Genomic DNA, 22,053 nt, shown 5'->3' with positions numbered 1-22,053 from the left:
TTTTTTTTTTTTTTTTTTTTTTTTTTTGGGTGGGGTTTTTTTTTTTTTTTTTTTTTTTTTTTTTTTTTTTTTTTTTTTTTTTGCAACACACATCATAACGAATTCATACACCATAAGAAACCACTGTCTTCAGCAATCACAACAAACCACAACAGCAGAAGCTCAAGATGACTACATTACTTGATCTCCCACATCATGCTATTTCCAGAATCATATTTGAAAGATGGAAAATGGACTACAAGTACCGAAACATCCTTTCTATCTTGTATACTTGCAAACAAATATACCATGATCACTACTACGTCCTATACTTGTTGAGACCATTAGTTCTTGGAAACACTCCATTTTCAACACCTTTGCAAGGTTTACAAAAGTTGGTTCAAATTGGAGCGTGTTGCAAGATCAAGACACTTTACTTGATTCAGCCCAACAAGCAACTTATTCTGCTGGTGACATTATTTAAGAGTTTGGTATCAGTCTCGATTAGTGCTTCCTTAAACGATATCCTCAACGCCATGGACAAGTTACCCGCAACAGTGACAGATTTGACTTTATGCATGACCAGAAACGGAATGAGGTTAACCAAAACACAAGCTCTTACTGTGCCCCAATTAAAGCTTAAAACATTGATATTTCGATCACTTTGTTGCATTCGAAGAGCGAGCTTGTCATCCTTCTACGACATGATCATGAGACCTATAGCTCGAGGTGTTGACGACTCAAAATATTACAAGACCAACTCACCAGGCAAATCGGTATGCGAGTTATTAGCAAAGTTGATCCACGGAAGCATTTCAACGTTGAAATTGTTGGATCTCGAAACAGTAAATGCAGGACAAGTTACGGCGGTTGTGGAGGAGCTCATTCGTAAGGCGCGTACAATACACAAAATACAAGTCATTACAGTGGATCAACTTGGCTCAAACTTTGACACGGCTTTCAAGCTTCTCAAAATCTGCCGCAAATTGCGCTACATCAACAACCCCTTGAATCTTGAGTATATCTTGCATCGAAATGAAGACGGAACCGTGGTTCAAAAGCTCGTCGCTACCAAACCTCCAACAAACCTGCTGTAGAAAAAAAAAAAGAAAAGAAAAACAGAAATGTACGTACAAACCAAAGTGTAGATTTATCGACGCCAATACATCATCAATCCCCCTCCCCCCTCCCCCCGTACCCCTTCAAACTATGTCAGACAAATTGGCCAAGACTATCCAAAGATTCCAATCCAAGATTGATTCAGGATCCTTCTATGAGGCTCACCAAACCTTGAGGACAATCACCAACAGATACGTTAAAGCTCAACAGTATTCGGAAGCAAGAGATCTATTATACCAAGGTGCCAACATTTTAATCCAAAACAAGGAATTTGCGTCAGCATCAGACTTGATTATCTATCTCATACAAATTTACGACGAGGAAGGATTGAAGGTTACTGACAAGGATGCCAAACTCAAGTTGATTGAATTAATTTCAAACTTGCCCAACAACGATCCCCTGCTCAATGACTTGGCCAAGGCCAGTATAACGTGGTCACAGAAGTCAGAAGGTTGTAAGAACTTTGGAGATAACGATTTGCATCATTTATTCGGGTCCAAGCTTCTACAAGCTGCTGGCGAGGAAAGTATAGAGTATGAGCAAAAAGTTAAACTATTTGCCATTGCAGAGTTGCATTTGGTTTTGGGTACTTTTGAGTCGGTTCCAATTTATGTAAAGTTTTTGATTGATACGGCCAAAGCTAACCTGGATGTCGATCCTGGCGCACTTTTGGCCAGACCCGTGTTGAACTATGCGTACTTGAAGAATATCAAATTCGCACAAGAGGCACAATCGTTGTTCCTCAAGGGGATAAATGCCGAGTCAGAGACTATTGGTGAGGTACAGTATTTTGACAAGAAACCATTGCTCAATTTTGTTCAACTATTGCTGGAAGTGTTGCAAAAGGATCCACAAACAAACAGTCAAAAATATAGAAAATTGTACGATCAATACTACACAGTGTTGAAGAGCGCAGAGTTATTACCGCCGGTAGAGTACTTGGGAAAGTTGTATTTCAATTTAAGCATTGGCAACTCCAATAATCAAGGGGGTTTAATGGCAAATCTCATGAGTGGGTTATTTAAGTAGAAAAATAAAAAGTAGATCAATACTCATCAACAGCTTTAACTTCAGTGTCTTTCTGTATCGAGCTCAGATTCAACGCGTCAACCAATTCGGGCCGTTTCAGTTTGAGTAACTCATGTTTCGCTTCTGAATAAGTACACCATCTTCTCTCACGTTTCTTCATTTCGGGCCACGTGGTGCTCAATTGATCAACCTGTAATTCAAAGAAATGGAATTCGCTTTTAGGTATATGTTCTGAGTCAAAGTCTCCCTTAATTATGGGGGCTTTTTGACCTCGCGAGTCCATAACCACGGGCAACTTTTTAACAATAATCCCTTCAACACCCGCCTCTTCCCAAGTCTCTCTCACTGCAGTTTCCAACTCCAGTTCGTCTAATTCATTACCTCCCTTGGGAACTATCCACCGGTCCTTATGTTTTGAGGATGAGATCATAATCACCTTGTCTTTGGTTTCGTTGAGGCATATGCACCCGGCAACAATTCTAGCACCAGTCTCTTCGTTGTATCGCTGGTTCTCCCTGCCCTGTCTTGCTTCAGAGGACTTGTTGGGTAAGTTCGGGTTTCTGTACTCTGTCATTCAAGTGTATCCGCTGGGTCGCAGGTGGTGATAGTGGGGGTGGTCGACGTGACGCTGAATTTTTGTCAATTGAGTAACTAAAGTTGACACAGAGTTTGGCGAAATTGGAATTTTGTGATTTTGATTCGCAAAAGGTCAACACGAATTTTCAGCACCACCACTCCAATTCAAGGACAGATCCACCAATGAAGTTTCTAACCACGGCGATAGCACTCTTGGCGTCTGCAGCTACAGTGTTTTCTCACGGCGACCATTCCCAAAATGTTCTCAAACAGAAACCGGCACATTTGAGGTGGCAAGACTGGCACATGTTGGAAGAGCACAACATTGCTGACTACGATGCCCAAACATTCTTTACCATGCACGATTTGAAAGGGGCCGGGCAGTGGGACAGAAGCGATATACTCAATCTCTACGGGATCAAACATGAGGTGATCATCGGTGATGGGTCCGGTATGGGTGAAGACTCTCGAAAAGTGACACCTGAAGTTCAAAACATGGTTGTTGAAAAGATTTTCAAGTTGTTTGATACTGATAAAAACGGAGTTATAAGTAAAGATGAATGGGTCAAATTCCACACCAGTGGAGGCGAACTACCTGATTTCGGCTACGGTCAAGGCCACCACTTGGATTTCGAAAGTGAATACGAAGAACACCATTGGAAACAATACCATGCCAAGGATGACCCAGACACAAAGATAAAACACAAGGAAGATATTGAACATGAGTTGTTGCACCACAAGCACGAGATTGAAGAGACCCATGACCGGTCTTCGGAGTTGAGAGAGGTGACCAAAAACTTTTTGTCGAAAATAAGAATCGAAAACTTGAAACCAAAGTACCGTGTTTGAGAGGGGGAGGGGGGGGAAGGGAATCTCTATAAAATATGTATTATCTATCTACTTGTTTATAGACCCAAATGCACAGTTTCTCAAATCTTCTAGCTCGTGCGTGCACTTCAGCGTCTGGCTCTTGTTCATCTTCAAGCATGCTTCATAAGCTTGCAACTTACCCGAGCATTCGCCTTGAATTTTTTGGAACGATGGCACTGATGTTCTTATACACTGCGTCAACTCGACTTGCTGTTTTAGACAGTGTTCGGGGTCTGGCTGTGGTAATGACATGCATTGATGGAAAGCAAGAAACTGGTGAGGACAGCACCTAGCAATGTCTTCCAATAGTATCTGGTCCAACAATCCACCCTTTTGCTGTAAAGACATCTTCTATGAAACAGTTGGGAAAACAACAACGAAGACAATGAAAATGAATGAAAAGAATGCAACCTGAATGCAAATGAAGCAAAAAACTAAAAAAAAAGAAACAAGAAAAAGAAATAGTTGCAAGGTTAAAAGCAACGGTTAAATTTCCGCGGTAGAAGTCGACTGGATAGAGATTTTGAAAAATCTTTGCAAAATCTCCATTTTAAAACATATACTTAGATCTCAATAACCTTGCCACCCAGTCTTATCTTCACCCATTTGCATGCCACTAAGTCAAAGTTTAAAAGCCACGCTACTCACAATAACATGGCTACCTGTGCTTTACACATTCACCAACCATGTGTATCAACCTTACCAAGTCTCCGGCTCATCCATGACCCCAACATTCAACCCGGGAACAGCAACAACTTCAAAAGACATAGTGCTTGTACAGAAATACAACATCAAGACCAAGGACAACAGCATATCTCGAGGCGATGTCGTTATGTTTCGTCTGCCCTTGGACCCGGAAAAGTTGTTGACTAAAAGAGTGGTTGGAATCAATGGAGATGTTGTACTACCGTCTTCACTGTATCCTAAGCTGGAGGTGAAAATACCACGAAATCATTATTGGGTTGAAGGGGATAATCAGGTGCACTCTATAGATTCCAATGAGTTTGGGCCCATTAGTAAAGGTTTGGTGGTGGGGAAAGTGGTGATGATTCTTTGGCCCTTGAGTCGGTTTGGACTGACTTTGGAGAGGCAATGGGGCGAAAACTAGAGGTGGAATTGAAGAGGGGATGTTATTTGTAAAGCACAAGGTGTGGCGACTGAAACCACATAAAATATTGATGAGGGCATAATGGTAAATCGGTCAGAGAGAATCTTCCATACACGTATATCACGAATCATATAATTTCATTATACAAAATAACCTTACAAAAAAACACAACACCTGTATAGCCTCTGTTTTTTTACTTGCCGTTCCTTGCATCTATAAAGTGCAAAATAAGGGTAGGAAGGAACGCCAATCCACCAATGATTCCAGCCATTATACTATACGCAATCGTGAAACCCAATCTAGCAAACATAATTGGGAAATAGAATGGACCAATGAAAGCAAGTGTCTGTCTCACAACAGTGATAAACAAAATGATAGCTCCAGCTTGTGTGTGATCCATATCAATACAGTATGCAATGAATGGGGAAGTCATGATTTGCAAACCAAAGGAAGCCAAGGCACAACCAACCAATGGGGTAACATTCCAGGTAGCAGCAGCATCAATCTGCACACCAAACACAACCAATCCAATGATACAAGTGGCAAATCCAGGGTACGTAATCCATAATCTGAAAGAAGGCCCCTTGCCTCTCTTTTGACCCCATGCAACCAACTTATCAGACATGTAACCACCAACTTCACCCAAAACGGCACCGATAATAAATGAAACAAACTGCAATCCCAAAGCTTGAGGTCCCAATCCAAACTTCAAATACATAACTTCTGGAATCTCGATATTCAAGGCGATATTTGCATGAAGAAAGCACATTGAGTACACAAACGTTGGAATGAAGATTCTCAAATTTGCAAAGAAAACCATGGGGTGGAATATCTTTTTCAAAGTTATGTGATTCTCTGGGAAAATTGCCCTGAAGCGTAACTGCTTGAATCTGTTGGTTTCATTTTTGGATAAATCCTCATGGTTAAACAGCGACTCCTTTCCAAAGAGAAGGTAACAAACAACTTGTCCAAAGTTGATGAATGTAAACACCACATGGATATACTTTGCGTCTTGATGTTGTGCAACAATACCCATCAACAAGGCACCAACCATGGTTCCCAAATTCACAGCGATAGCCCAAATACCACTTCTGGATCCTCTTTGGTGACTGAATGTAGTTTCATTCACAACGGCACCACCCACAGCCAAACCAGGGGAGATAAATATGGCCTGCAAACATCTCATTGCCATCATGGTTCCATAAGTTGTAGCAAATACACTTCCCAAGGAAAAACACATAGTTCCAAATGTTGACACAATAAGAAGCAAACGTTTACCATATCTTTCCATCAAGGGCACCCACAATAATGGGAACGTACCAACCAATACAATCTGGACAGACACCAAGTATGCCACGTCTGCCGTTGACATTTGGAAAACCTCAGAATACAATCCGACAACAGGCACCAAACCGGACGCCACAAACGTAGCCATGAAAGCATGAAAGGCCACCATAGCCAACTGCAAGTGCTTGAACCCATTGGACCAGTTCAATGGATCATTGTCATTCATCGATGGTAGCGGAACCAAGTCATAAGTCCCATGCTTTGCAATAAGATATTGTTTGTGTTCTTCCGAAATGGCCGATTCTTCTCCACTCGAGATGTATTCAACCTCTTCCTTGGCCCTAACCTCCTTATCTTCAGCTAATGATGACATTTGTAGCTATATGGGGTATATTTTTTGTGATTGTAAAGTTGTCTATTGTCAACTTGTGATTAAACGCATGAGTATCAGGAGATTTGTGCCAGTGTATTTATATACCAAGCCAATGAATAAAGCTGATCAAATTAAAAGTATGGGGTAAAAAGCCAGATTGAGTAGTTGTGAGGTGATTCTCCAGTGCAAGTTCAAGTGTGATACCAGTTGAATGATAACGAACGGAAATGCAAGTAAACCAGCTAACAGCTACAACACAAGAAAAAAGTCTTGTTGCTAATGAAGAAATGTAATATATTGGATAGGAAATATAAGAAAATGACCAACTCATTATTTCGTGGTGAATAAACTGTAGTAATATATGATCCATTTTATAGCGAAAATTTTATAGTGTTTTGTGGCTTTTAAGTGAATGGGGTTTGCATATTTTCTTGGGATTCAGGAATATTATCTATCCTTCCTCACTGCAGCATTCTGGGTATATGAATAGCCTACTACTAAACTCAACAGATGTAGCCATGGACGGCCCTCATCTTCTTGGGTGTACTGCTGATTGAGCTCGACACACTATGGGTTGCAAACTCAGTCACGACGGCTCACCAAGTCCCCGAAAGAAGGGACCCATAAAAATAAAAAATTCACCAGTTTTTGTGTGTGGTGGTGAGTGTGGTGGTGGTGTGCGTGGTAGCTAATTTCTTATGTGAATGTAGGTTGTACGAGTTGGATCCAGTACATATTTTCTATTAGGTATGTTTATGTGTTTTGTGCACCAGTTGGGCGTCTTTAGTCATTGGCCAACAATCGCAATAGATAAGAGGAGAAATCTCACAACCGCCAGATCTATCTGAAAAGTTTTTTGTTTTTTTTTTTTCAAACAACACAAAAATATCAGTATACGTTAACCGACTAGCACATTGTACATATACGAATGAAAGGAACAAGAGAAAGTGAGAATGCTTAATTGTCTTGTTTTCAATGGCTCACAAAAAAAAAAAAAAGAAATACTGAACAAGCTAGAAGTCGTATAGCTCGCGAGCTAGCTGTGTCTCTTCGTCAAGGGTAAACCGGTAAACTTTGTGATTTGGAACTCATAGCCTCTCACTCTTTCAAGGTCGGCAACTTCCAGCCTTCGTTTCACCATTCCAATTTTCACACAAAGCAAAGTACGGGTCCCAAAAGAAATGCACAAAGTGTAAAGAAAAAAAACAAACATGGAGGCTGAAAAGTTTAAACCGCCTTGAAGAAGATGAGAAGAATAGACGATTGCTATAATTGGATTCGTAAATATGCCTCCATTCGGGGAAACTATGCTGTTCCAGCATGTGACACAAACCTGTACATTCTAGAACCAACGGTACTGTGAGAAAGAGCACAACGAGATGCAAGGAAGCCGGACTCTCCAACCCACAAATTGTAGAGCGAGATGGCTTAAGTAGATAAACAAGGGACTTGGTTAATCCATTAAGGAAGCTGATGTGTAGTGGGAGTTTTGTCATCAATCTTTACAGATTCTTGTTCTTGAAAATACTGCATTTGAAACATCTTAACTAGATTTATGGTGTGGTAGTTGGACAGATGTTGCACTTCATGTATAGTACATTCGAATTTCCTGAGTCCGATATTCCATTTTTTTTTTTTTTCGGCAATCTAAACATTACCAAGAAGAGTGCTCAAGGTGCAAAACACTAACATGTTTTCAACAACACTATACCCTGCAACGCCTCCCAATGCTAAACTGTTTTCTCTTTAGTGACTCTGGGCTTTATCCATTTGTGGGGTTAAAGCGCGCAATCATCGTGCTTTTTCCGGTGCGGCAATGCGGTAAGACCTCTGTTGACAACCACCACTTTGAATACAGAAACATGAGATGATTCTAATTTCTTGATCGTCCGCTTGAAGCAAGACATACTGTAATTGAAATGTTGCTGAGTAATTGCCATCGAAGATTACATTTTTTGATGAAATAATTTGTGAGGAGCTAATTCCGACAGTCACGTTTCATTTTTATTTGTTTTTTTTTTTTTTTTTGTGTGTGTTTTTTATTTTCGGTATTTCCGATACATAACTCAATTTCGATCCAACTGGAGAAATGCAGCGGCTCCGTTTCCTCGCAGAGTATCTCAAAATACTGCCTTGTCTGAAAACCAAAAAGAGCTTTACGTAGATTATATTCAAACAACTATATCGAAAAAACAACTATTCAAGACACAACAACAACAACTTTCCCTCTATTTTTTCTCCTGAACAACAACCACCTCATCATCGTTCTTTTCAACTACTCCTGAATATTGCTTGTGATCCGTAGAGTGTTCATCAGTTGTGACAATTCCAGAATCACCGAGCATATCAAACCTGTCGAATCCGTTATCACGCAAATACTCCAAGAAAAGCTTATCTTCTCTATCAATAGCATCTTGACCAACTGGTGGCACAAAGAAAATGGCCAAAAGTGCACTGAACAAACACAAGGCTGATGAAACATAGAATGGAACTTGCAATGTCAAGTTTTCATCGTAAGCGTAATGTTTCTGAATTGCTGGGAATACCCAGGTTCCGATGAAAGCACCAAGCTTTCCAATAGCAGCGGCAATACCATAGTACTGACCTCTGATTGGGGTGGCACATGTTTTGGAAGCGAGGAGACCAGTATTGTTACCGGGACCAAATTCACCAAACGCAGTAAAGATACCAAAGACAACAACAAAACCAGCAACGTGTTTTTTCAATGAGTTTAAACAAGCTGACATGGCAATACCGATGATTCCTTGAATTCCCACACCCAAGGCTAATGTCAATCTGGGACCCAAGTAATCAGCAACGAACCCACCGAGTAAACATCCTGGCATGTAAAACAAGTTAAACACAACTGACCAACCCCAGTTTTGATACAAAGTACCATTTGGAATGACTTCACCAATAATGATTGTGTTGAAAGTACCAAATGAGTAGACTGAAAAGTCGTAGATGAACCAAATCAAAGACACAATGGACAATCTGAACCAATAGAATTTGAAGATCAACCAAAGTGGGTAATCTTTGTAAGCAACCCGCTTCATATTTAATTTTGTAAAATTGGTCGAGTTTGACATCTTCAACCTGATAAAAAACAAAATTAAAGGTGGAATCACTCCCAACCCAATGCTGATTCTCCATAATGCACGCAAGTGGTTAGGAGTAAGGATCCACAACAACACAAGTGGCACAAAACTGGCCACAACAAAACCCAAATCGATCATGGAGTTGGTGAACCATGTAAAATACCTGTTTCTATGGCCGGCTGGTAATTGATTAGCAAACTCTGAAGCAATAACTGAACTTGTTGGATACTCAGAGCCAATGGCAATACCAAGGAAAAATCTCCAAACGGTCAAACAGGCAAAGAATCCCTGTGTGGTTTTACCCCAAGACCCCACTGCGCACAACAAAGTGAACACAATCAACATGATGTTTGCAATCAACATTCCTTTGTGTCTGCTCATTTTGTCACTAATATATCCAAACCCAATTTGACCAATGATGGTACCAACGAACGCAATAGATCCAATATTTGAAATGGCATTGCTTTTAGTAAACTCATCACCGTAAATCATTTTCAAACACGAAAGAACGTTTCCAATACCTGCATTGACGTACCCATCAGAAAACAAACCGGCACCGGAAGCAAAAGCTGGCCACAAGTTCTTCACTCTAACTTTGGTTTCTACCTCCTCCTCTTTGTCACCTGCGTTCGTCTCGATATCGCTGTCCTTCGAAGAAGCCGAAGAAAATTCGTTGAGTTTTGCAAGTCTGTCGCGATCCATCAACTCGTCTTGCGACTTGCCGATAGTCATTTCATCTTGAATACGACCAACCCAGCTGGTGAGAAGATCGCCTGCAGATTTCGGGAGATCTCTGGTGGCCATTCTGTGTGTGTGTGTGTGTGTGTGTGTGTGTGTGTGTTGTTGAATGAATATTTGAAACTTGGAATTCGATTTGATTGGGAAATAGTGTCGTCTTATATAGACAAAGGCTAAAGCCACAGGTAATTATTGTACGGTTATCTTTAGTAAATTAGTTATCCGCCATTGATGAATTTCAGTGCCCACGCGGTCATAATTAGAGGCGTAATCGTTATCTCATTGTATCGTTTTTTATTGTTTTGCATTGTTTTGTATTGTGATTTACGATTTTAAACGACTCACCGCTGATATCAAATCATAATAACTTCTCAATTTAAACCCTTCGCAAAACAATATAGTGTTTTAGTTGATACGAATGGTTAACAATACCTAGTATTAGTTTACCATTTTTGAGTTGTTGGTAAGAACATCACAAAAGAACTATTAAATGGTTGAACTGATTATTCCACTTTTGAACTTTGTAGTGCTCTTCATCCTTGGCAATTAGATAATGCAAGTTTTTTTTCGAAACAACTGACATTGACCCAGCTTCGACAAAGTAACGGTTTTAGGTCTCGAGTGGTGTATAGTTTTCTTTGTTATCAAAGAAGTTGAACTGAACCGATTATGGTTTGATTTTCCCTTCCAAAATTAAAATGTCAACTCATGGACTACTCTCGGCTACCGGATAAACTTTTTAAGTTACATTTCTCTGAGACTGCAAAATGGCAGGGAATATAGCCTGAATACGCCTTTTACCTTGAGCACGTGCTATTCTGATCCCAAAATTTAGCCACGTTCTGCTTGAATGGACTGCCATATCAAATATTGCTTACTTCCAGTGCTGGTTTAGTGATACGCAATATATTTAGAAAATTAGAGGCGCTAATTAAAAGCTGCGCGTGTACTGAAATTTTTAGCTAACCTTTAATTTAGCAATAACTTCTACAATATGCATTAATAAGATCAACCACTGTTTATATAAAGTTAAATTTTGAAATTAATTTCACTTTTTTTTCCTAAATTAGGTACAAATATTTTTTCGTTGTAACCCCAGTCAGATCAAAATGTGCGGCGTTGGACAAGTGAATTTGATGAGGAAACAAGAGGAGAGATTTAACAGAGACAATGTAAAAATCTTGCTCTCGAATGAGTGAAAGAATGGTGTCGCGTTTACCCTCGTCAAATCTCCTCAAGCGCAGGATCCTTAAAGTGGACTTATATTGTAACACAAGGCAGTCAGGTGGTAGCTAGAACTTAGATGCAAAACCACGTAGATGATGACTATCCATGAAAGAGTTTATAAATGCGTTATTCCGCTTTCTTGTACCAACCGAATTTTCGCAGTGACCCACGTGGACAGTTCAATAATTACACAAAGCTATTTTTTTTTTATTTTTTTTTTTTTTTTTTTTTTTTTTTTTTTTTTTTTTTTTTTTTTTTTTTTTTTTTTTTTTTTTTTTTTTTTTTTTTTTTTTTTTTTTTTTTTTTTTTTTTTTTTTTTTTTTTTTTTTTTTTTTTTTTTTTTTTTTTTTTTTTTTTTTTTTTTTTTTTTTTTTTTTTTTTTTTTTTTTTTTTTTTTTTTTTTTTTTTTTTTTTTTTTTTTTTTTTTTTTTTTTTTTTTTTTTTTTTTTTTTTTTNAAGTTCAATAAATTAACAAAGCTTTTTTTTTTTTTTTTTTTTTTTTTTTTTTTTTTTTCTTTTCTCACCATCTGTTTCGACAGGCCAAGGATTTTATGTCAAAACTTTTGACACATTCTTTAACACTAATTGTAAAGTTCCAGACGAGTGATTACAATAGTAGGACAATTTTGTATAAACGGTTGGCTTGGGATGAGCACTATTCTTCTCTTTGCGAGTATTATTTTTATCCCAACAACAGCAAGAGAGAAGGTTGCAATAAGCTGAAAATGAGTAAGCAAAGTATTATACCCAGCCAAGTAGCCCATGTACTTTGGAACCTCTAGTACTCACCAGCTTCATTCTAAAAATTTTACTGCCAAACCAAAAAAAAAAAAAAAACAACAAAAAAACACATCATTACTTAACAATTGAATCATGAACTAAAAACAACACTCTAAAATGTCTAAATATACCCAATTAAAACAGCGAAAGCAAGCTAGTGCAAACCCCCGAGCATTTCAACTGCTCATTCGCCGAGAGAGCAAGATAGCCTCAATTCTTGACCCTCTTTTGACGAACGTCTGATTCATCTTTGGCTTCTCCTAAAGAATCGTACGCTAAAATTTCCAGGCCAGTAAACTCGGCTGCTCCAGCAGCATGTCCACCAACAGCTCCATCGTGCTCACTCAATGCATTTGGATTTCTATTGTGCTCTTCGGCAATCATTTCGGTAACAATACCAGGTTCTCCCAATGCTGCAATATCAAATCCTTTGGATTTCAAGTACGCAACGAAATCAGCATCCTCCCTATTAATAGCATCTTGACCGACATGTGGCAAACAAAAGATAGCCAAACATGCACTCAACAAACACAATGAGGAAGACACGTAAAATGGAACTTGCAAATTCAAGTTTCCCTGTCCTTCGTAATGCTTTTGCACAGCTGGAAATACCCATGAACCAACAAAAGCTCCAATCTTTCCAATAGCAGCGGCAATACCATAATATTGTCCTCTGATAGCAGTAGCACTGGTCTTGGATGCCAATAAACCAATGTTGTCACCAGGCCCAAATTCTCCAAAAGTGGTAAAGATACCAAAAACAACAACAAAACCAGCAATGTGCTGCTTCAATTGTTCCAAACGTGCAGACATGGCAAATCCAATAACACCTTGACAAGCCACACCGAAAGCCAAAGTCAACCTAGGCCCAAAGTAGTCTCCCGACAATGCACCTAAGAAAGCTCCAGGAATGTAGAACAAGTTAAACACAACTGACCATCCCCATTGTTTCCAAAGTGGTGCATCTGGAATAAGCTCTCCAATGATGATTGTGTTGAAGTTACCAAATGAATACGTAGAAAAATCGTAAATGAACCAAATCAAAGACACAATAGTCAATCTGTACCAGTAAAACTTGATTATCAACCACCATGGGTAATCTCTATACCTCACGTGCTTCATGTTCAACTTTTCAAATGTTTCCGAATCCTTCATCTTCAAACGAATAAAGAATAAAATCAATGGAGGCACAACACCCAACCCAATGGCAACTCTCCACAATGCACGCAAGTGACGCTCAGTAAAAATCCAAATCAAAACGAACGGAACAAAAGCAGCAACAACAAAACCGGCATCAATCATGGCATTGGTGAACCAAGAAAAGTATCTATTTCTCTTACCAGCCGGCAATTGGTTAGCAAACTCCGAAGCAATCACCGAACTCGTTGGGTATTCGGCACCAATACCAACACCCAAAAAGAACCTCCATACAGTCAAACAGGCAAAGAACCCTTGAGTAGTCGTACCCCAAGATCCAACTGCGCACAACAAAGTAAACACAATCAACATTACATTAGCTGCCATCATACCACCTCGTCTGGCAACCCTATCGGAAATATACCCAAATCCTAACTGTCCCACCACGGTACCTACAAACGCAATAGAACTGATATTTGAAATGGCATTACTTTTGCTAAACTCATCACCGTAAATCATCTTCAAACAAGACAAGACAACAGAAATGGAGTTGTTGACATAACCATCTGAAAACAAACCAGCACCAGAAGCAAAAGCTGGCCACAAGTTATTGACATGGACTTTGCTAGGAGGTGCTTCGTAATCCGACTCGCCCGCTTGAAGGTCTGAGGATGAAGTTTTGTCAGATAAGTTGGAACTATCTTGCTTGGCATGGAATTGAGGGTTGTGTGCATCCTCATCAAGTAACTGCTGCTTGGATTTGAATATGGTTATTTCCAGGGGAATCCTCTCAGCCCATCCAAAAAAAGCTTCTCTGAAACTATGTGGTAAATCTCTTGAGGCCATCTTTTGTTATCAAAGTGGAATTAGTAGCAAAGATGGAAATATAGGGGGTGGTGGTAGTGGCAGTGGTAGTGGTGGTGGTGGTAGTGGTGGTGGTGGTGGTGCTGCTGCGGCTGTCTTAGCTCAATCAATGGGTTAAAAAGTACGTGAAGATAAAATTCGGTTTGGAATTTGACATATTTATATTAATTTACTTAAAGCAGCAAATGAAATAGACAGTGGGCGCTACTGAACATGCACATAAATCTGGCGTTTAAACTGAATTAAAAAAAACATGTATCACAAAAAGAGCATTTTAAAAAAAAAACAAAAATTAAAAAAAAAATTTTATAGGAAGCAAAAAAGAAACGAGATAATGGAACACATGCTTACAAAGATCCAACCAATTAATGGACCAAAATTAGACATCACATTATGTCATGGACACCTTTGTGCAATTGAAAGAAGATCGTGCCAATTTTGTATTTCCGACACATTCCATCCGCCTGCATGCGAGGGTTTTGAGAAGGGCAAAGACATGGCGTGACAAATGTGCTATGGGTTTATGCTTATTTTCGCTGCAAAGGGGCGGTTCTTGAGGGTACTCTTCCTCAGTGTGAGCTCTGTGAGAACACAACAAAACAGAAGGATGCGCATGATTCAACATATGCGAATAGCCCACAGCACACCACTTCTTTTCTTGATGATTTTTTTTGTATATTTTTTTAAAATTTCCTCTTTTGTAGCTCTTTCAAAGTTCTCCGCTTTTGGTTATGTTCGTTCAAGCGCTCTGCAAATTGGCAGTGAAAGCTGTGGACTTGTTTGTGGTGCATAACCGGTCTCTTCACACATGTGACATTACAACATTGCTCATGCGGCTGAGCTATTCGTTAAATCACGTCTCTCTATCTCTCTCTCTCTCTCTGATATCCCAATATCTCAACTCTTTGGGACCCTGTGATTAAGAAAATTTTAAATCGTGCCTTTCAAATTTTAAGGTTTTATTTTTAATTTTTTCCTTCTTTGCATTGAAGTGTGTCATATTTTGACTGGAGCGGAAATATTGCTAGCGGTTCTGTGGTTTCGATTAAGATTATACCCGTCTGGATGTTTTAGTCTCTGGTTGCGTTGTTGCGCTAGTGGCCCTTTTTCGAAGATGCACGTGGGTTTTCTACCCATCTCAAAGCCATTGACAAAATTGGGGTTTTTTGAAAGTCATCCGTAACCAACTCTATTTTTTTATTTTTTAACCCATATTGCATATGTATTGTCTTTGCAATACGCACACAAACGATTTCAAACAATAACCGCCTGCTGTTCAAAGCCATCTTTAGTATTGTTAGTTACTACATTTGTGTAAGGCAATTGAATATTTGAGCACACGTGGGCTATCGCTTTTTTAAGCAAACTCCTTGATTTTTTGCACTATCCTCCAAAAGACCTCTGTCTTTAGACCCTATCAATAGAAACTCCGAAATCACATTATTTTCTTTTTTGATTTCTTTTCCCTCTTTGTTTCGCTAATGACATTCTGTCCTATTGATTGTAGATCAAAAACAGCTAATCCAACGAGGGGGATGTGTTATTTTTGCACTATCTTTCTGTATTCTATAAATTGGGTCGTGTGAGTTGATTTTGTTTTGAGAGTCCGCTTTTAGCCGGCAAAAAAAAAAAGAAAAATTTCCGCATTCAGGCAAATAAAAAAAATGTTTTGAGAAAAAGATCTATATATATATAGGACGTGAATTGCACGTGCAAATTTCTTCTGTAGATCTTTAACCGCTGAGCCTGTGTAGCTGTAACCTGCATTTGGCTTTCACACGAGAGCAGAAATGTACTACGAGCAGAGATTTACAAGTAAGATGAAGATCTGCTTCTTGAGGCCAGCTCGGGCCACATATTCTTAGTTCCAATTCTATTCCACACTGAATGCGTTCGGAGTTCCGTTCCGCAAAGCCTTGTTTTTGTGAATGCCGTAGACTCTCACGCCGGAGTTGCATATGTGGCAACTTTTGCATACCGAAAATTGAAGAAAAACTCAAAAAAAAAAAAAAAAGTAAAAAAAAATTGCAGTTCGAAATTAGATTTACAATACAGACCACTCGTTTTGGCTTTTAGAAAATGCATTTCTTACAAACTTCTACCACCAGGGAATCTTTAGAAATCCCACTGCCATCTTGTCTTGTGGGGTAAACGATATTAGACGTAGTGCTATAAACGCAGGGCATATAGTAGCCACGCTACTTGAGGAGGGAAAGCGAGTACACAAAGACACAAAACAAGAAATACGTATGCCGCTATTAGTTTCTCTACAAAGGGCCCTAGATTCAATTGTTTGCTTACGAAAAAGAGGCACTGTTTACTTGTAGCACAAATCATAACCGCTCCAACATTGGAACTGGTCAGTGCCACTGTCTTGGCCTGTTCAAAACCCGCTTCTTCACTTTTTCAATTTTTTCTCCACTCAGCGGCATATTTCAATGTTTCCCCAGCCTTGAAAGGGACAACCTCAACTTCACCATTTCCAATCACATCAGGAACGTTATTGCTTCTCTCAACCAACCACACACTCTCTTCCTTATGCTTTTCAATAATATCCGATTTCAAATTGTAGAAGTTAACTCCATTATCACTGATAAATTTCTTCAAATTGGACAATCTCCCCTGCTTGTCAAACACTTCAGCAACATACGCAACAGCATTGGATTGAGTATAAACACCCGCACAAACACCAACATGAACTTGCTTCTTGTGTATTGGATGTGGAGCGGAATCAGAACCGAAAAAGAACCAAGGCTCACCACTGGTTGCAGCATCGATCAAAGCTTGACGATCCTTTTGGAATTTGGCCACTGGCTTACAGAAATTTATTGGATTGCCAGCCCATTGATCAATTATCAAATACAAATGGTGCGCAGTGATTGTTGCGGATACATATATCTCATCATTGGCAGTCTTACCCTTGTTCAATTCACGGATCAAGGCAATAGATTCATGGGTTGTACAGTGTTCCAATACGATTTTCAATTTGGGGAAGTCTGCATGCAATTTGCGCAATGCAGGAAGGAATTTGGGTTCTGCATTTATCACATTGATCTCATCTTCAACGTTGCCTCTAGCCTCCTCCTCTTTTGATAAATGTGCTTTTTCTCCATGAATGTTTAAAATTAACCCACGTTTTTCCATCACTTCAAATAAGGGATAGAACGAACTGAAATCGTTGGGGTCAACTCCCAGTGCTGAATTTGTAGTAACACCAGCTGGGTAGCACTTGATTCCGTGGATTAAATGACTAACATCATCAACAAATTGCGGGGTCAACTCTTTACACAAGTACAAACTCATTAAAAAAGTGGTTTCTGGAGAGAGTTTGGTAAGCTGCGCGTGGTAGTCAATAACTTGTTGTTTGGTTGTAATTGGTGGTACAAGATTTGGCATCACGTAGCAAATTGCAATTCCTCCAGAGCGGACAGTAGGGGTGATCAATTTACACATGGCGCCATCACGCAAGTGTACGTGCATGTCAGCAGTAATACCCAAGTTGATTTCCGTCATGATTTAGTGCTGTTGTCGGAGTAGTGGACGTAGGAGGTAAGCTTGTGCAAAGGACAATCATCGGAAAATTTTTTTTTTTTTTTTTTTTCATCTTTACTATCGCGATACGTTTTGTGGTTTGTAGGTTTGTGTGACTTTGGGATCGTTCCCCATGTTTCAAAACTAGAGTCCTCGAAAGGAAGAGATTGTAAAGACAACCATACATAGCGTAAATGTTGCGAGAGAGCCGACGAATGCTCACAAAAGTGAGTGGTGCCTTCAGAACACTTGTTGCTTTCCAATGGCTACTTACCATACACAAGCAATTATAAGGAACATACATTAGTCTAGCTATTAGGCAATAGATAGAGCTATTCAAGATTAGAACCGAAACTAAAAGAAAAGAAAATACTGCCTCCCAGCAGACCGAAAACAAAGCGAAACTAAATAACAACCGCCCACCACACCTCACCCTACTTACAACAAATCATTGTCCAAAACCTTTTTAATTTCAGCAGGCTGAGCTCCAACAACTTTATCAACCAACTTACCCTTCTTGAAAAATAACGCAGTTGGAATTGAATCAATCGAATACTCACTAGCAAACGACTTCAGTTCTCTATCTTGAACATTAACCTTGTAGAAATCGACTGGTTTGGAATTATCACGATACCAATTGGAATACTCCTCCAACTTGGAATTGATCTGTGAACAGTTATCACAATCATCGAAAAAGTCAACAACAATAACGTGATCTTGATTAGAAGTGCGTGAGCCTGAACCTAAACCAATGTTGGATGCCATATCCATTGCCTTGGATTGAATCTTGGTTCTTGATGAAGTGCCCGGGTTAACGCCAGTGTCGGTCTTTCTTGACGTTGTTTCGGAAGTTTGGTATTGCGATTGTAGAGCAGAAGCTAATTGCTGTTTAGATTTGATGTCTTGTAACATTGTTTGGTTGTGTTGTTAATTGGTGGTGAAGGGACGAGCTAGACTGGCGAAATGAACACATTTCCTTCAACTTATATATCTAGTCAGGCGTACTTTGATTGAATGGTCTAGACCAAAATCCAGCTTCTCTACTTGTCTGCTTGAGGTTACATCTTTAACTAGCACCTGCAAGCTTATGCTCTTTGCTCTGTACACATTGCTCTGGAAAGGAAAGCTGTTCGCAACGCTACCCAATTATATCCCATCGCACAAAGCGGAAGAAAATCTAGAGCCATTTCTCACTACGTCATTGCATCAATCACATACCTCTTTAGAACAAACAAACTTCCCAGCTCACCCCGCAGCAGCATCTGCTTGATTCTACATATATCCCTTTGCAAAACATTAGCACACTTCCCCCCTCCCTCCCCCTTTAAACAACATAACCATGGGCTCAGTTTTCCTCCCTAATTTACGCACAGGGTGGCACGTTGATCAAGCAATCTTATCCGAGGATGACCGAGTAGTTGTGCTTCGTTTCGGTAGAGAAGAAGAAACACCATGCATGATTATTGATGAATTGCTATTCTCCATAGCTGACAAGGTGAAAAACTTTGCCGTTATTTATTTGGTCAATTTGGATAAAGTGCCCGACTTCAACTTTATGTATGAACTAGATCAGAATAAGAATGAGCCGTACACTTTAATGTTTTTCTATCGAAATAAACACATGTTGTGTGATTTTGGTACTGGTAATAACAATAAGTTGAATTTCCCCATTTACGATAAACAAGAATTGATTGATATAATTGAGACAATTTATCGCGGTGCAAGAAAGGGGAAAGGGTTGGTCATAAGTCCAAAAGATTACAGTCGAGCCGCAAAGAATATATAGAGTGGATAGTAAACATTACTGAAACAAAAGAAGTTTTCCTTTATATATAGACTTATAATTGATACATTGTGTACACAGTACCCCCTTAGTTGTCTTCATTTTGGGCGTAAAAAAAGTTCACAGCCAACAATTTTGATCCTGGTGCGTTTGCTTTGATCCAGTCTCTAACTCCACTCGACGGAGTTCCAGTTCCCCAAGTTGGTCTATCTTTTGGTTTTTCAAAAGTGATTGTTTTTGGGTCTTGCTTAAACAACAAAAACACATAACGGTGCTTACCAGTCTTTGGTGGTGGTCCGGGCCCTTCGTACTTGAAAACCACCTTACCGCTTGAAGCATCAATAAAATGGCTGATTTCTGGCTCACCAGATTCAGTCTTCAAGTTGGGCAAAGTGATATCAGTCACCAACCAGTGTAAATATTCTGACCACTTGTGATCGCTGTTTGAAGGTGCATCAGGATCAGTCAAGACCAAGATGAACTTGTCTTGTTCGCCAATCGACTCAATTTTGCCATCTTCAGTTGGGGAGTTCAAGGTCAATTGGATCTTTGGTTGGTGTTGTGTACCGGAAACAGGTAAAGTGTTTCCCAAAGTGACCAATTCAGTAGGTCCGTACTCAATTGACAATAATCCTTGTGTTTCAAAATCATCAACAACATCAGGAACAATCTTGTTCTTGGTGAAGGCTTCATCCAAAGATTGCGAAATGGTGATCAAAGTCATTTTAGAAGTGAGTAAAGTGTTAAAGTTGCTTGAGTCTTTATAGCGTCTATTAGTGGAATGTCTGTGAAACAAAGATCGAGAAAAATTGGTGTTTGTTGTAGCAATTGATTTCAACAAAGAATGAGTAGTACTGGCTCTTCTAACTGGTAGTGGGTTTAGTATGGCTGTTGATGATAGCTTGTTCAACATGAAGAGCAAGAAGAAGAAGAAGAAGAAGAAGAAAAAAGGAAGGGGTAACAGCAAAGGGTTGTTTTGTTTTGGCGATAAACTCTTTAATTTATATCGCTCGCAATTAGTAATTAGTGAGAAGTGCAAGTTGATATAGCAATCAAATGAAAAATTGATGATATCATATATACACAGCAAAATAAGTATGAAGATTCACACAGTAGCAATTGATATTTGTGTGGCTCACTGTGAATGGAAAAATGTGCTCTGTTTGGCTGGTAATTGGTCTTCTTTTGGTGTAGTATGTTTGACCGTTTCGTTGATATTGCCTTGGTTCACCCCAATCATCCGTTTATGACGTTCCAGCAATTTTACAAAAATAAAAAAAAAAGAAAAGGATTTTGTGTGGCTCGGCACCCACCACCACCACAACCACCACGACAACCACTATATGATATTTTCAGTAACAAATTACACGACCTTGTTCTGGACAACAAACGTGGTACCTGGAATATCATAAACTAAGCATAGCTACTAAAAGGATATAGAGCAAGTGCCGGGATTCACATCCGTACGCCGAATTGAAACTCTTTCCGTCTTCGGAATTGAAGCGTATGAATTCAACTTTCCTAAATATCTGACTTCATTTGTTTGGTTTTGTCCTGTCCTGGATTTCGCAGCAAAACCACAAATTACACCACGGTGTTGTATTACCTCTACCCTACAATCTCTCTTACTCTACTCCTAACTTTTCATTGTGTTATACTCCATTGGCATGGATCATCTCAATGGCAGCTACAAATAATAATACAAAACACAGAACAAAAAACGACACCTTTCCCTAATAGCACGTCCCCAGCTACCTACCTACTTTGACGGTTTCTCCTCTTCTCTAGGCACAACATCAATCAAAAAATCAAACATATCACTCTTGGTCAAAGCAGCAGCAATATCCGATTTCTGCAAAGTCCTCCTCTTGTTCTCTTCAGCATGGATCCAAGCCCTCATTGTCAACTCCGTGATGAAAACATCACATCCTTTCGCAAATAGAATTGGCGCTTCAGCACTAATCATCCGGACATCTTCATCCGTCTTCATCACTTTCTTGATTCTTGCCAACGGTAACTGATGGTTCTTGAAATCGTGTTCGTCATGCTCGATAGAGTTTATAGTCTCCTGCCAGTACTGCATCATCATGTCACGATGCGGGCCCTCTAACCCTTGGCCTACGTTGTTGAATACGTCACCGGGCTCTTGTTGTTGGGCGGCAGCAGCAGCTTCAGCGGCAGCTTGGGCGGCAAGTAGTTCAGACTCGTCAACTATTGTTTGGTGTGAGGGTATGATTTCCTCGTCCCCCTCATATTGTTCCGCCTCTTCTTCTTGGTTTACCTGAGCTTCGTTGCCTTCAAATTGTTGGTGTTGGTGATGTAGCGACTCTTCAAACCCTTGAGGGTTGCTTATATGAGGAGGAATATCTGTTGAATTTTCGAGACTGGGTTGCTCGTCATCATATCTTGGTACTTGACCGTCCTCCTGTATATAGTTTGCCTCTTCATATGTGTCCATTGTACGTCTCCCAAATGATGTAGAACAGCTGATACAAACGAAGTGAAAATAATTTTTTCGTTGATTCTTGTCAAGTATTATTATTATTGTTATTTT

The 22,053-nt window shown here is 39.5% G+C and overlaps 14 protein-coding genes across 14 annotated transcripts; 5 read left to right on the top strand and 9 right to left on the bottom strand. All coding sequences in view use genetic code 12, as the record gives it.

The window, feature by feature from the left end:
* Window positions 1-167: 167 nt before the first annotated feature.
* On the top strand, window positions 168-1,076 carry KGF57_004939 (uncharacterized protein; the record flags this gene model as incomplete). Its single annotated transcript, XM_051754502.1, has 1 exon — window positions 168-1,076. One exon carries the CDS (start codon window positions 168-170, stop codon window positions 1,074-1,076), a length of 909 nt encoding a protein of 302 aa, XP_051606619.1.
* A 112-nt stretch (window positions 1,077-1,188) lies between these two features.
* On the top strand, window positions 1,189-2,127 carry KGF57_004938 (uncharacterized protein; the record flags this gene model as incomplete). The annotated part of the gene is made up of 1 exon (XM_051754501.1): window positions 1,189-2,127. The coding sequence occupies one exon, from the start codon at window positions 1,189-1,191 to the stop codon at window positions 2,125-2,127; it is 939 nt and encodes a 312-aa protein (XP_051606618.1).
* A 16-nt stretch (window positions 2,128-2,143) lies between these two features.
* KGF57_004937 (polyphosphatase) lies at window positions 2,144-2,701 on the bottom strand (the record flags this gene model as incomplete). The annotated part of the gene is made up of 1 exon (XM_051754499.1): window positions 2,144-2,701. The coding sequence occupies one exon, from the start codon at window positions 2,699-2,701 to the stop codon at window positions 2,144-2,146; it is 558 nt and encodes a 185-aa protein (XP_051606617.1).
* A 185-nt stretch (window positions 2,702-2,886) lies between these two features.
* KGF57_004936 (uncharacterized protein) lies at window positions 2,887-3,552 on the top strand (the record flags this gene model as incomplete). Its single annotated transcript, XM_051754498.1, has 1 exon — window positions 2,887-3,552. The coding sequence occupies one exon, from the start codon at window positions 2,887-2,889 to the stop codon at window positions 3,550-3,552; it is 666 nt and encodes a 221-aa protein (XP_051606616.1).
* A 48-nt stretch (window positions 3,553-3,600) lies between these two features.
* KGF57_004935 (uncharacterized protein) lies at window positions 3,601-3,921 on the bottom strand (the record flags this gene model as incomplete). Its single annotated transcript, XM_051754497.1, has 1 exon — window positions 3,601-3,921. The coding sequence occupies one exon, from the start codon at window positions 3,919-3,921 to the stop codon at window positions 3,601-3,603; it is 321 nt and encodes a 106-aa protein (XP_051606615.1).
* A 262-nt stretch (window positions 3,922-4,183) lies between these two features.
* IMP2 (endopeptidase catalytic subunit) lies at window positions 4,184-4,681 on the top strand (the record flags this gene model as incomplete). Its single annotated transcript, XM_051754496.1, has 1 exon — window positions 4,184-4,681. The coding sequence occupies one exon, from the start codon at window positions 4,184-4,186 to the stop codon at window positions 4,679-4,681; it is 498 nt and encodes a 165-aa protein (XP_051606614.1).
* Window positions 4,682-4,874: 193 nt separating this feature from the next.
* On the bottom strand, window positions 4,875-6,341 carry KGF57_004933 (uncharacterized protein; the record flags this gene model as incomplete). The annotated part of the gene is made up of 1 exon (XM_051754495.1): window positions 4,875-6,341. One exon carries the CDS (start codon window positions 6,339-6,341, stop codon window positions 4,875-4,877), a length of 1,467 nt encoding a protein of 488 aa, XP_051606613.1.
* Window positions 6,342-8,569: 2,228 nt separating this feature from the next.
* On the bottom strand, window positions 8,570-10,243 carry KGF57_004932 (uncharacterized protein; the record flags this gene model as incomplete). Its single annotated transcript, XM_051754494.1, has 1 exon — window positions 8,570-10,243. The coding sequence occupies one exon, from the start codon at window positions 10,241-10,243 to the stop codon at window positions 8,570-8,572; it is 1,674 nt and encodes a 557-aa protein (XP_051606612.1).
* A 2,151-nt stretch (window positions 10,244-12,394) lies between these two features.
* KGF57_004931 (GIT3) lies at window positions 12,395-14,167 on the bottom strand (the record flags this gene model as incomplete). Its single annotated transcript, XM_051754493.1, has 1 exon — window positions 12,395-14,167. The coding sequence occupies one exon, from the start codon at window positions 14,165-14,167 to the stop codon at window positions 12,395-12,397; it is 1,773 nt and encodes a 590-aa protein (XP_051606611.1).
* A 2,424-nt stretch (window positions 14,168-16,591) lies between these two features.
* Window positions 16,592-17,698, bottom strand: URA4 (dihydroorotase; the record flags this gene model as incomplete). Its single annotated transcript, XM_051754492.1, has 1 exon — window positions 16,592-17,698. The coding sequence occupies one exon, from the start codon at window positions 17,696-17,698 to the stop codon at window positions 16,592-16,594; it is 1,107 nt and encodes a 368-aa protein (XP_051606610.1).
* A 456-nt stretch (window positions 17,699-18,154) lies between these two features.
* Window positions 18,155-18,628, bottom strand: TRX2 (Trx2p; the record flags this gene model as incomplete). Its single annotated transcript, XM_051754491.1, has 1 exon — window positions 18,155-18,628. One exon carries the CDS (start codon window positions 18,626-18,628, stop codon window positions 18,155-18,157), a length of 474 nt encoding a protein of 157 aa, XP_051606609.1.
* A 427-nt stretch (window positions 18,629-19,055) lies between these two features.
* On the top strand, window positions 19,056-19,502 carry KGF57_004928 (U4/U6-U5 snRNP complex subunit; the record flags this gene model as incomplete). Its single annotated transcript, XM_051754490.1, has 1 exon — window positions 19,056-19,502. The coding sequence occupies one exon, from the start codon at window positions 19,056-19,058 to the stop codon at window positions 19,500-19,502; it is 447 nt and encodes a 148-aa protein (XP_051606608.1).
* An 85-nt stretch (window positions 19,503-19,587) lies between these two features.
* Window positions 19,588-20,412, bottom strand: TFS1 (Tfs1p; the record flags this gene model as incomplete). The annotated part of the gene is made up of 1 exon (XM_051754488.1): window positions 19,588-20,412. The coding sequence occupies one exon, from the start codon at window positions 20,410-20,412 to the stop codon at window positions 19,588-19,590; it is 825 nt and encodes a 274-aa protein (XP_051606607.1).
* Window positions 20,413-21,258: 846 nt separating this feature from the next.
* Window positions 21,259-21,957, bottom strand: HAP5 (Hap5p; the record flags this gene model as incomplete). The annotated part of the gene is made up of 1 exon (XM_051754487.1): window positions 21,259-21,957. The coding sequence occupies one exon, from the start codon at window positions 21,955-21,957 to the stop codon at window positions 21,259-21,261; it is 699 nt and encodes a 232-aa protein (XP_051606606.1).
* Window positions 21,958-22,053: the final 96 nt, after the last annotated feature.

The sequence above is a fragment of the Candida theae genome (genome assembly GCF_024610275.1).
Source record: "Candida theae strain CBS 12239 chromosome Unknown scaffold14, whole genome shotgun sequence".
Taxonomy (NCBI): Eukaryota; Fungi; Ascomycota; class Pichiomycetes; order Serinales; family Debaryomycetaceae; genus Lodderomyces; species Lodderomyces theae.
This window is presented reverse-complemented; position numbering and strand designations above follow the sequence as displayed.